We start from the raw sequence: 13,925 nt of genomic DNA, 5'->3' as shown, positions 1-13,925 counted from the left end.
ATTCACTATCCCTGTCGAGCTTTCTGCGACAGAAGTCGCAGTCTCGACAAAAAATTGTTATGCAGAAATGCTGGAGGCTAGCTATGTAAGAAGTAAAAATAAATTGAATTGGTCATGTAAAATAAGAGATTTATTATGTAATTATAGCTTAAGTAATGTATGGTTGACAAAATGTTTTAAATGTAGATGGTTTACAACTTTATAGTTGACTGCAAACAGCGTGTTACTGATAGATTTATTTCTGAAGCAATGTCATTTTTTGAGGAGTCTTCTAAATGTCAGTTTTACAAATACATATATGACAGTCATGGATTTCAGTTTTATCTTAGTAGACCTGTTAGTTTTAGATATAAACCATTAATAAGCAAGTACCGTTTACATGCACATAACTTGAACATTGAAACTGGAAGGTTTTTAAATATAAACAGAAACGCTAGAATATGTAATATGTGCAACTCTAATTCTGTTGAGGATGAATATCATTTTATTTTGAATGCATTAGATATAACGATATTCGTATGAAGTAAAACCTTATTATTGGAGAAATCCATCAGTATTTAAACTTATACAATTGTTATTTGTTCGTAATATAAAAGAACTAAATAATTTTGGGAAGCATATATTTCCGAAAAAAATCGTAATTGTTTTGGTGTGTATCATACTTCAAGATTGTTAAATTATATTATCATATACTTAGAGCAAGTAACTTATAATTTTTACAGTATGATAATAGCAAAAAAAAATACGTAAATTCCATATGTTCCCGTAATAGTGCTTAGCGGGCTAATATGAAAACTTTATCAACTGCTTCCGGTTACATGTATTATCGCATGCCTTTCCGTAACGTTATCGCATGGCAATTCAACGTCATTCGGCAAATTTAGGAAAATACACCTTAATTTAAGGTGTATTTTCCTAAATTTGCCGAATAATGATGGTACGCTTTCAGTGAAAAAATACAGTAGGATAGAAAATAAATATATGAGGAAACAGGAAAATATATTTTGAGTAATGCAAAACAAATGATACAATAAAATGCATTTTTTTTAAGTTTTAAAAATAGTTATTGTATGTATTTCTTCTGCTGAAGTATATGATAAGAAGATCATTACATGTCATTTTTCATATCAGAATCTTCATCGGCCCTCGTTCATGATATCATCCCTCGAGCCTTTCGGCTCTTGGGCTGGTGTCATGACTTAGGGCCGATAAAGGATCTGATATGAAAAATGCCATGTAATAATCTAAACTTAATATCATGCTCCTAGATTTGTTTTAAATTGTATGAATTGTATTAATGAATTACTATATTGTACTATGTGATGTTTACTATATTTAATGTAAATTGATACCAATAAACTGTATTGCTTTCGGAATAAAGAATATATTGATAATATCATATGGCTTTTTCAATATCACACCTGTATCAACCCGAGACACCAATATAATCCCAAAGGGCTTTGTTCTAGGGATTATATTGGTTGAGGGTTGATACGGTGTGTGATATTGAAAAAGCCATATCATATACACTTTATAATATACATGTACCTCAAGTGCAGCTAATCTCTCATGTATTTTTCACGAGACACGACGTAATACATATTAGCGGTTTGATAAAGCTTTTGTAATCGTGACTGAAAGGTGACTGTATTTACCACTAAGTGTATAATAAATATATGTATTACCTTGGGCAATCACGGATAGGGCAGTTAGCACTTACCTTAACCTTGGGCAATCACGACTTTGGGCAGTTAGCGCTTACCTTTACTTTGGGCAACCACGGCTTGGGTCAGTTAGCACTTACCTGTACTTTGGACAATCACGGTTGGGACAAGTAATAATGTTAAGCATATCAACAGCTTGTTCACTCCATGGTCTAGTTTCAGATTCATTCTCAAAGAAAGATGCTTGCTGAAAAATGATCGATAAATATGCAAACTTTACTATTCAGTAAAATTATGTTTAATGAAGTTAACTAAAACCATATATAAGAAAATATTTTGTTTTTATATTTCTATTTTGAAAAAAATACTATACACACACACACACCTTGAAGTATTAAAAACAAAAACAAAACTAATTACTGTAAATTCAGAAATTATTGCGAGGTTTTTATTAATGCGAATAATGCGACTGGATGAGTAACGCAATAATAAGAACTCGCATTCTTATATCTGATACATATAACTGTATGCAGATTTTTTCGAAATCGCAATAGATTATCTCGCATTTTAAATAGTCCATTCTACAAAATCCGCAATAATAAATGCATGCAATAATTTCTGAATTTACAAATAAAAACAAAATTATTGTGACAGGTATTTTGACATAAATTTTGGACGGACATAGATTACGTTACCATCAGATTACATCCCATTGTTTTCTGTCATTTAACACATAGCGGTAAAACAAATATTAGTAAAACTGTGTTGTCTCCCTTTCCGTCCCTCACTTCAATAATTCTAGGCAAACAAATTTATTGTCAAAGAAAGTCTGTCTCCATAAGGAAGCATAAAGCACTAAATCGACCAGTAAAACAAATACCTCTCGTGTTTTAAGACAAACCTGTGCAACTGGAAAAGTATTAAGGCATGGCATGAATTAGATAAGATTCCGCGGACCCCTGTGTCTCGTCTGTGATTGCTGCTTGGTTTTTGTATAAAAAATGTAACCCGAGTTAATGTTAATTGCAAAGATAAACGAATTCAACTTATCAGTAAAATATGGACAAATAGACATTAAATATTAAGACTTTTGTAATACTTTAGACTATCGTAATGTAAACTGAAAAAAAATGAAGTCCGTTTATCAGTAAATGGATGAATGAAAAAACAAGTCTTCAAAATTTTGCAACATAAAATATTGTTCTCCATGAAATATTGTCCGTCCGACAAAATTTCATAAAAAATATTGTCCGCGGAAACTATTTCATAATGAAATACTGTCCAGGACAATATTTCATTATGAAATAGTGTCCTTGTCCATGAAATTTTGTCACCTCATTTTGGACAATATTTCACTATGAAATAGTGTCCATGGCAATATTTCACTATGCAATACTGTCTGACATTATTTCACTGTGAAATTCTGTCCATGACAATACTTCACTGTGAAATTCTGTCCATGACAATTTTTCACTGTGAAATGCTGTTCATGAAAATATTTCTTAATCAAATTGTTACAAAATTAAAAACAGTACACTTGAGTATGCAGCATGCACATTTTTAGATTTATAGCCGAAATTATTTTGTAAAGTGAGTATTTTGTATTTCAAACTAATATTTAGTTAAACATAAAGCTAGTTTCATTTTTGCATGGATACTTTATAAATGGTTAATAGATTAAAGAATTGTTTAATGTATGTTCCAGTGTACTGCATACTGTATGAATATATAAAGTTATGTACTGACAATCACTAATTTGTGTTCAAATACTAGATTGACAAATCTTTTTGCAACAGCGTTTTGAAGGTACAGGAGCAACTCAAATATTAATGTGTTTATTTGTTATTATCAATTAAAAAAAACACTTTAATGATATCATTATTCAACATGGTATATGTTGATAACCTCTCCTTCATGAGACAAAATTTCATGACAATTTGTCTATGAAATAGTGTCTCAATAAACACAAAACATAACCTCCCTTTAACAGGACGAAATTTCATAGTATTCATTTGTGAAATATTGTCTATATACAGACAAAATTTCACAATGGAAATTTGTCCTTCTCATGAGGACAATATTTCATGATACATAGTCATGAAATATTGTCTTAAGGGGCAATATTTCATAGGACAAAACTTTGCTTTACAATTTAACCTTGTATACTGGCTATTGTTCATAAAAAAAAGCTTGTTCTAGTGTTATAACATGCCATGAAGGCTTGACAAGTTATTGTAGTTTAAAAAACTTTAGCAACAGATTGAACCTAAATGTTGATGACGAAAACGACGCCCATGACGGAACGTAGGATCGCAATGACGTGTTAGGCTCGACAAAAATGTCATTTCAGTAACGAAACACTTGCTTCTTGGCAAATAAATGGCTTTTACGAGTTGCGAAAATTTTAACATTCACGAAATGACAGGAGTTGCTCTCAAATAATATTGTCTAATCTAATGGTGAAATAAAAGATTTTGTTTACATTAACTGATAAATAATATATTATCCAAAAATTAACCAATGTTAGCGGCTAGCACATATTTACAAATTCTTGTCCAATCAAATTGCTTGAATTTGCCTTCTAATTTTCATAGTACATACTTTTTCCGTGTTCTAAGTAACTACGCATGAATGACCACAAGAATAGAATTTCATTGCATCGTAATCAAGATATTAAAACAAAAATTGCCACTGGCTATTTTGAAATAAAATGCTGTGTTCCAAATTAAATAAAATAGTTTGTAATTCGTATTCACATTGATTTTTAAATATTCTATCAAAATCTTATTAAAATCTCTAAAAAATGTTTTTGACAACTGCAATTTTCTTTCATTTAAATAAAGAGTAACAAATATGGTTCTTTATACCTTGATTATAGTACATCGCTATCTTAAAATTGTAATAATTTATCATCCATGCAATGACTTTGTACATAAATAAAGTGTGTACTATGAAACATTGTGAAGGGAAATTAAGGCAACTTGGTGATGATTTTTTTTTTAACTTTCTTGGGGAAATTGGTCTATTTTGTCATGAATTGATTGATTGATTATTGGTTGCTTAACGTCCAGAGGCAACTATTTCATGCATGTCATAAACTGAAAAATCGTTATAATGTCTGAAGAGAAAGTACTACCTATATATATACATATTCTGATAAAACTTAGTTTTTACTTTGAAAATTTAAAAAAAAAACAAAAAAAAAAACTATAATCTCTGATCTATTGGTAGTTGCTTTTTAATGCTATCCGTTAAACCATATATGGGGACAAACTATCTATATGTTTTAAATTTATTACAGCTTTAGTTTTACTGTGAAATGGAAAAATGTTTTCAAAACATGTAAAGCTTCCACTGCAATTTAATTATTGCCTGCTTTTGGTCAATTCATTTTGTCATCTTACCATGTAAAGAAGTACATTTATAGTAAAACACCGCTTTATATCAATAAACATATTACTTACACCAGCAGCTACCATCTTTTCATTCTGAAGTCAAGGGCCTTTTGAAATCACATATCTTACAATGATACTAGTGAGTAGATTTACAAAACATAGAATTCGTAAATGAGCTCCGTTTTACAAACACCTTTGATACAAGTAGTCAGCCAAAATAAACTATCAAAAGACCAATTAAAAGATTACTTGAGTTGTAAATATGTGCTAAATTGGATAGTCTATGAAAAGGTATATACTATGAAATTAAGAGCTCGGGGCAAGCCCCTCGCTCTAAATTTCATAGTATATACCTTTTCATAGACTAACCTAGACTTAGTGTTTACCTTCTGGTGTTACTACGGGTCACTTTGACTTTAACTGATTGACAGGTGAATGAAATCGTTTTATTATATATATATATATCGGATGTGAAAATTGCTCACGGAACGGGGATTTCTTTGTATTGAGCATGTCATTTCACATGATAACTGTTCACAAATATTGAGTCCACATAAAACAAAAAACAATGACGGCCTCACTTTATAAACTTAGAATTGGAAAATACTTCCAACAGCAAACAGGGGAAGAATGATTGTATTTAATATTGAAAAACCATTTAAATGACACATATTTCGGTTTATGTTCATCAGGCAATATATCGGTTTATTTTCATCAGGCAATCTTGTTGCATAATATTCTGCTTTGTTTGTTTATCTTTTTATTTATTTATTCGTTTATTAAGTTTGTAGCAAATTAATTCTCCCTCGGTACTTCGTTTTTTTTTATTGATCCTCAGATTTCCGTGCAATATATTTTAAACTAGAAGACCGGAAAACGTTACAGACCAGGGTTTTTATTTTGGCAATTATATTCACGTAAAAAGGTCTGTTGGTATCCTTTTTGTGTATTTTCGCGTACTCAAACCCTGGTCTGTTATATATTTCTGGTCCATCCGTCCGTTATTCTATGCTGAATCAGGTTAAATTTAAATTCCATTTAGCCATAATATGCGTGATTGTATAATTTCGATGAAGAATGTAGTGCTTATAGCACAGAAGGGTAGTTCAAAATTCCGAGATTGCCCGAGGATACGAATTCCGAGGACAGGCTGTCGGACCGTGTAGCATTTTCCAACTAGAACGACTTTACAGACACATTCTGATGTTACAGTTTCGTCTAGGTGATGGAATAATTTTACGTTTGAGTTGTCTTCCCTTTATCAGACAAAAAAATGCGTCTGACCGGTAAGACGCTTTTCAAAACATTAATATTCGATCGAAAACACGAGGAAGCTGAAGAATACGGAATTGGTGGATTCGATCAGATAGAGGCCAAAAAGAGGGGTTAAAATCGCTTTCTTTTAATGAGTATCTTTGAAAAAATATTCACCTTTTGACTTTGTATATCGATATAATCAGATAGCACCTTTTTATGCCAGATAATTTCAAGCAGAAACCAGGCGAGGTAAATAACCATTTACTTTAGATATCAAAATATTATAAATTTAACGATGGGGTTTGCCTACCATCAAAATCCCCAAAATTTTGTATCTTTCTGCAACATGAAATGCATTTAACCTTTATATATTATATATATAGTAGATTAACAATCAAACAATTTAGTAGATGCTTGGCCTTAAAACTTTTCCAACTGCACAGACTTGTCTATATCCTGTGTAATGTTTTAGTGTAAGCCATGTTTGTAAATTTGGTATGATGAACCTTCAAGCATGGCAGGAACTAGATAAATAAAATTTCAGTGCATTTAATTTTTTCAAAAAAATTAAAACTTTTCTGGATTTTGAGATTCTTTTCTTATCGTCCCCACAAATTTGCAAAAATTAATTAAGTTTGGAAACATGTTTGAGACATCCCGTCATGTAATAATAGTAGCGAGCTGTATTGATTGATATGGGTCCGTAAGGAGCTACATAAATGGTTAATGCATAGACATTTTACATGTACCACTCCTAACGTTGTCTAGTTTGCCTCCACCCTCCTTTTCAAAATCCAATATCTCCATCTGATATAATCGTACATTTCTAAGGCATTTTCTGTAGCTATATTATTTAAACTGAACATGCAAATACATGGTCTTGTACTGTTTCATTATTAATCGAGTTAACAGCATTAGAGGCTTGCTACACTGAAATTCAAAATATGTCAGATTTAGGACCCCTTCTGTAGGCATTTATCTCGAAATGTTCAGTGTGTAATAATATCAAAACAGCAAAAATACTGAATAAAAAAGATGTGCCATTTTGTAAATACACTAAAGGGAAACGTCGTTCACAGAAATTATATTTATTTATTTATTTATTAATGAAATGCATATTTATACCCCGAGGGGTTGAAGGCATTTAAACAATACAATACAAATATATAAACAATGCAAAAATTATAAAATATTAAAACATCATATATACCGGTAGTAAAAAGAGTAATAATATCTATGCAGGTGTTGTTTTCACTCTCCTCAGTGCAAAAGACTTTTAATGAACGGAACAGTAAGCTGCATAATATTCAATGAAGATAGTAGTTGTAATCTGTGTGTATCATATAATTTCATAAATCCTGGATGAATATTATTTATGTCTTTTTTAATCTGTTTTCATAAAGATTTATTAATTTCACATGTTAAGAAAAAAATTTAAATGGGGTTCATCTTCAACCTCAGTAATATTACAATGTTTACAAATTCTATTTTCTCTTTGAATTCTTTTATATCTACCCCCTCTCTATTTCCAAGAAATGATCACTTACTCGCATTTTACACAATATTTTTTCGAATTTCAAAGTTATTTATAAGAATATTTTTATAATTCATATTTTGTCTTAATCTTACTGTACAAGGACATTTTACTTGTTTCATTGGTTGATTTTAATTTTTCAAAGCTATCTTTTGTTCTTTTTTACTATTTTTTGGGAATGAACTCTTCTCTTGTTTATAGTTTATTTCCTGTATTTTATTTATGTCTATTTTATTTGTGTTAGATATATTTTCTTCATATGAGAACCATTAAAATGTACCATTAGTGCTGAGCCATTTAGATAAACAGAAAGCATCATATAGTAAAGGGTTATTTTTCATCATTGGATATTTTTGCTAAGTATTTCAGTGATTGTACTTTAATAAAAACACCCATGGGATACTGGGCTAGTTCTGCACTAGCAGCTATATTAACAGCTTGTTTACTAAGCCCCAGTATATATTTGCAAAATCTTAAATGTGCCTTCTCCACGTGGCTACTATCAATCATAGCTAAAAGATCAAATTTACTCATGTCTTTATTTTGTGCTCGTCTATCAGCTCTTATTAATTTCTCATAAAAATCCACATATCAAATTTCAGAGTAATACACAAGAATGGGTTTAACTAGACATTTAAACAATTTTTTGTGTAGTTTTATAGACACATTTTCTAATGGAGAAAGATATTTAAAAATAGAAAACATAACTTTAGTACCTTTCTTGGCCAATTCAGTGTGTGATGAAGTTGAATTCCCAGACGCTACAATTATATTTCCAAGATATTTATATTTTAAAACCTTTTCTAGTTTGTCACTAGTTTAAATAAAAACTCGTAAGGGTTCCGCGAAACCCAGTGTCTCGCCTACTTTTGCTGTTGTCTATGTTTTCAGTGTGATAGGATAATAGATTTACAGTTAATGAAATAAAACGTTTGAAATGCATGAAAAAAGTTATGCTTGTAAAAAAGGAATACAGTATGCAATCAAATCTATAGATTTATAAAAGAGTTGAAACATAAATTTAAGTCCATTTATAAGTAATTATATACGGAAAAACTGGAAATAATTTTTTACAAAATTGTAAGGATAGTTTAAGAAAGTCATTAAAATTTTTAAAACTTTAACCACAGAGTGAATGTAATGTTAACTGGCAGAAAAACTAAGTCCATCTATAAGTAAAAAACGGATAAACAGGATTTTTATTTAAAAAATTTACTTCTGGATACTATTTTATGATCATAAACAAGCTTCTGTCAAAGTTTGGTAGAAATCCAGGATAGTTTAAGAAAGTTATTAAAATTTCAAAAACTTTAACCACAGAGTGAATATTTGTGGACGACGCCGACGACGACGACGGAATGTAGGATCGCTGTGACGTTGCGCACGATGTTGGTACCAATTCCATTTTGCTATAGATTAGCATAAAAATAAATACGTAGACTGGTCAGTTCGATAAAAATATAGTGATTTCTGATTGAATTCATTCCATTAGACTTGAAATTAAAGAAAAAAAAGGAACCGAAATTTAAAATACCAGGAATTATAACACTTAATTATCCCATTTTTAAGCAAAAACGTAATGTCCAACGTTTCATTTTGTGTGCAAAAGATCAGAGTTCCGTTTCTCTCCTACGGTATTTTTTCTCTGATCATCGTAAAACTTCACAATAATATTGCTATTGTTATAATTATTCGCGTGTTAAAGCAAAATCAATATCACTGAAACCGTAATCCGGAAAATGTTATTTTTGTAAACGGTCTGAAAAATGTCCAACCGTATGCAAAGTAAGTATATTTCGGGTTTGCGCATTTATACCGTGAAATTGAAAAAGCTGAGAGAAAAAATATTTATTATATTTTGAAAGTTTTTTTACTTTTCTCCTGGTTCATGATATTTTTTTGCCGGAAACCATGCGTATAGTTTCTATTGCAATGACTTCAAAAAGTATAGCCATCTTGTCCCAACGAAAAAAACGCTGTATTTTCTTTGAAATTGAGGTTTTAACCAGCTGTCTATCAAATAAGCATAGTTAGATCATAAAAAATAAAACTTGGCGGTAAAGGTTTTTCTGTTTTTCTTCTTAAACAATATTGTGTTTAATATTTTTTCGTTCTTTAGATCGTTTCAAAAAGTATAGCCGTTTTGTCCCAACGTTCGCAAAACGTAATTGATGTCATGCTCTGGTTTTTAATTTTATATCGTAATTATTTGTTTCCAGTTTAATTCGAATGAAAATAAATATACATGTATAAATTACAATACAACCAATGTATGAGAAAGGAATAGTTTAAGTTTAAATTCAAATGTTGACCAAATGAGATCGATATAAAAAAAATATCGGGATCTTAGGGTTTTTTTATAGCATATTTGCTTTATTTGAGGAACATTGTCTATCTGCAAGTTTTAAATCGTCAAAAGTAACATGTATATTTTTTTTGTTAATAAAATAAAATAGAGAAAACCCATTGCTGGCAATTATAACAAACAAAGGATATGCCACAAAAATACGGAAATGAGAAAATTTAAAACATGAGTCCCGAATGTTTAACTTCCTAAATATTTTGCGACAAAGAAAGCATCGGGAAATGATAAAATATAGAAAGGAAACGGAAACGTGAAGAAATGCAACAAAAGGAATAAATATGCAAAAAATAGGAGAATATGAATTCAAAATCTAATTTATATTAAAAATAAATCTGTGTAAATTTGGACATTATTGCATGGGATTCATTAATGCGAACTGCTGCCGAAAGGAAAATTATCAATTATGGCCTGGAAAGACTGACAACTCCTGTAAATGAATTTCATTAAAAAAATATCTATACGACCACTTTGAGTTTTATTTGTAAATTTATGCATTTTTTCAGACAAACCGAAATCGGTTACCAAATTCACAACAGTAAATTGACATCATCAATAATATGCTTGAACGCCTGAAACTTTCTTTGAAATCGTCGAAATCGCCTTATTTTGAGGAACGTCGTGAAACGCTAAGTAGTACCAACATCGTGCGCAACGTCTATGTCTCGCTTTTGCGACAAAAGTCGCAAGCTCGACAAAAATCATATTTATTACATAAAATATTCTTCTGTTGAAAGACCATTATTTTAGTTTGTGTATTTATTGTGAGCTGCCACTTATTACAATACATGTAAGAGTTTAGTTTATCTTATATAATTCTGTAGACCTTCAGGAGTTTCAGATAACAGAATGTCATCTGCGAACATAACGCAGTTCATTTACATTTTTTTGCAGCGTCACTGGTTTACAGTTTTCAAATATTTCTGCTAGGCCATTTATATATAAATTAAATAAGTTTGGATTCATGGCATCCCTTTGTTTCACTTCACTATCAATAGAGACATATTCAGATATATTCTACTTTTGACTTTATTGAAGCTTCAGTATTCGTATTCATATCTTTTATCAAATTATAAAATTTCATACCAATGTTTTCATTTTTTATTTATTTTCTAACTGCATTTAATAGAAAATATGGATTTTTGTTGCAAATTAAGTTAAGATTTCTACAATAAAAAAATCCAGACTTTATTACACAGACTTTCGTTATAAAATTTGAAACCTCGATTACTCACTTGTTTATCTATGTTGTGCTAGAATTGTTTACAAAGTCCTTAACAACCTTTACAATCCCAAAAATCTCATGCTGAGTCACTAAACTCGAGCGCTCCATAGAAGGTGTACTTGAATTGGTCCATATTTGTACTGGTTTTAACTAATACCTTTATTCAAAAAAACTTGTTTAAGGGAAATTATTGCTAGTATTGCATGCTGTAATCTCCCATCTATAAGGTACATAATTGTCAAATAAAAGAGTACATAGGGAAAGGTTGTGGATTTCTATAAAACTTCTATATGTTTAGCAATGAGACAACAAAGGGGCACTTAATCCTTAATCTTGGCTGCATAGCGATAATGACAAATCTAAAAATTATATACTTAAAAATCTGAAGCTAAATTTCGGTCACCTATTTTGGGAATGTTCCGCCTAGTCCTTGGAAAAATATAATTTCCCCAAAAATATCTATTTTCCACAACTATATCTTCAAGCACGCCGGTCTGCTCATTGTTATCTTTTCGTGAATATAACAATTTATATACAGTTAGTTATATCTATTCAGATTAAAATAAATAATGGAAAATATTTTTACAAAGTAGATTATCCGTTAAAAGATAACTATTTTTAAACAATTTTAATAATAGGTTGTCTCCAATTTTGAACATGTATGAGCGGTCTTCTCGATTTATTCACATTGATTGTTTACATGGGATCAAGGTCCGTTTGAATCTGCACAGGCGAAAACCCAGTTGAAATTAAACAAAAGAAATGGAACTGTTTATTAGAGAAGGTAAAAAAGGACAAGTTGGTAAATTTGAATTGTTTACATCTGTTTCTATGGGCTTTAAAAGTTTAATGAATGTGCATAATTTAGGATTTCATGCATCTTATATATGTGGTTTTACTTAAATTATGGTATGGAGCTTCGAGATATTTGTAAACTTTTAAATCATAGACAAATTTTCACAAAACAGTCGATTGTGGTAGGTGCAAATACATGTGGATCTTTTTTGTGCATAAGCATAAATTCCGCCGAATAAAATTCAAAAGAAAGATAATAGATTGATCTTTTTAAAACATTAATTTGCATCTCTGCCCCCGGCAACTGTTATTTGGGGAAAAAAAACCAAAATGGGCAATAATTTCATCGAAAAGAGAAAATCGAGTACACTTTTTTTATGTTCAGGCGTGTTTGAGTTGACTATTCTGTCTTGAAAATATATAAAAGAAAAATATTTGATACATCATCTCGCTTCAGATTCTATTATTTTTATATATTTAGGCTATAATTTGATATAATAACATTAAAAATTTACAGTACAGTCAAGTGAAATACCTGTCTAATGTGTCATAACAACAGAGTATGTGTGTTCGAATGTTTTTTTTTTTACTTAAAGTGCTTGAGGGCAGACTTTACATGTATAACATCAAAAACCCTTCATTTGTGTTTTTTATCAAGGGTAATTAGTCTTCAACCTCTGAAAATTTTTAGTCTGCCCTTCCACGAAATATTTAACTAGAATTTTTTTTAAAATATTTTTGATAATTGAACACAAATGCATAAAAGTACATTAAATGATGCTCAACAGCTAGTAGATACATTTGTCTTTTAAAATACAACTGGCATATAAGGATCGTAATGATGCTATGTGGATAAATTGATCGGGTTTCAAGAGCTCAATTGACAGCGCGTCGTCACTACAATGGCTTCTATTTTTACGATTATAAATTAGGTGGCGTAATGGGAAGATAATTTTGACGAAGTAGAATCTTCACTGTGCATAGTAACTCAATTTCCAAAGTTTTAATCTGCTGCATATTAATCGAATTTGTTGGTATTTTTTCTGTCTGAACGTCTCTGATCTAGCTGCATATATAGATAACTGACACGTTCTAGAGAGTTATACAGCCAGCAGAAAAAATAATTAAAGATTGTTCTCGAGGAATTTATTCGCATAGCAACGGTGTAAACCTCTACACAAACCTCATATAACATACTGTACTCGCCTGTTGCTATCATTAGGAGGAAAATGATAACAACCAAATATGGAAATATATTGTTTTTATTCTTAATTTGAATTTATAATAAATAGCGTCCTTGCTAAACGAGACAAACATTGAAAAGAGAACATTGTTAAGTGTTTTCAGGGGCGGACGTTTTTTTAAACAAGATATCCTGTTTGGTTTCACTACCAAGAATACGGACTACTTGTCAAATGAATGACATTTACCAGTCGCTAAGATTGAACATTTACAAAATGACCAAGGAGATGCTTGTAAATAACATTATCTTTTTGCATTGTGCATAATATTATATATATATGTATTTTTGATGTGGTTCCCCTCAATCTCTCGGAGTATAAATGTGCATGTCTTTAATAAATGTAAATAATATAATCTAATTATAAATTTGAAATATAAAAAAAAATATGTGCTTACCTTTTGTTGTTCTTAGTCACGTTAACTTTGGCAGACAAACACGTGAATGAAATCG

The 13,925-nt window shown here is 30.4% G+C and overlaps 1 protein-coding gene across 3 annotated transcripts in view; it reads right to left on the bottom strand.

The window, feature by feature from the left end:
- Nucleotides 1–13,925, bottom strand: part of LOC127729316 (hemicentin-1-like) — a 36,850-nt gene extending 22,925 nt beyond the window's left edge. The window contains exons 1-2 of one of the 3 annotated variants that reach the window (XM_052237072.1): nt 13,871–13,925; nt 1,805–1,911 (exon numbers count right to left, since the gene is read on the bottom strand). In XM_052237072.1, the coding sequence (XP_052093032.1) occupies nt 1,805–1,892 (88 nt within the window). In that variant the 5' untranslated portion in view covers nt 1,893–1,911; nt 13,871–13,925. Of the gene's footprint in view, nt 1–1,804; nt 1,912–11,447; nt 11,551–11,840; nt 11,942–13,870 lie in introns of those variants that run through there. The other 2 variants (XM_052237074.1, XM_052237073.1) reach the window with 2 other exon arrangements.

The sequence above is a fragment of the Mytilus californianus genome, unplaced genomic scaffold (genome assembly GCF_021869535.1).
Source record: "Mytilus californianus isolate M0D057914Y unplaced genomic scaffold, xbMytCali1.0.p SCAF_2, whole genome shotgun sequence".
NCBI lineage: Eukaryota > Metazoa > Mollusca > Bivalvia > Mytilida > Mytilidae > Mytilus > Mytilus californianus.
The sequence above is the reverse complement of the archived record's forward strand: the minus strand, read 5'-3'. Positions and strand labels throughout refer to the sequence as shown.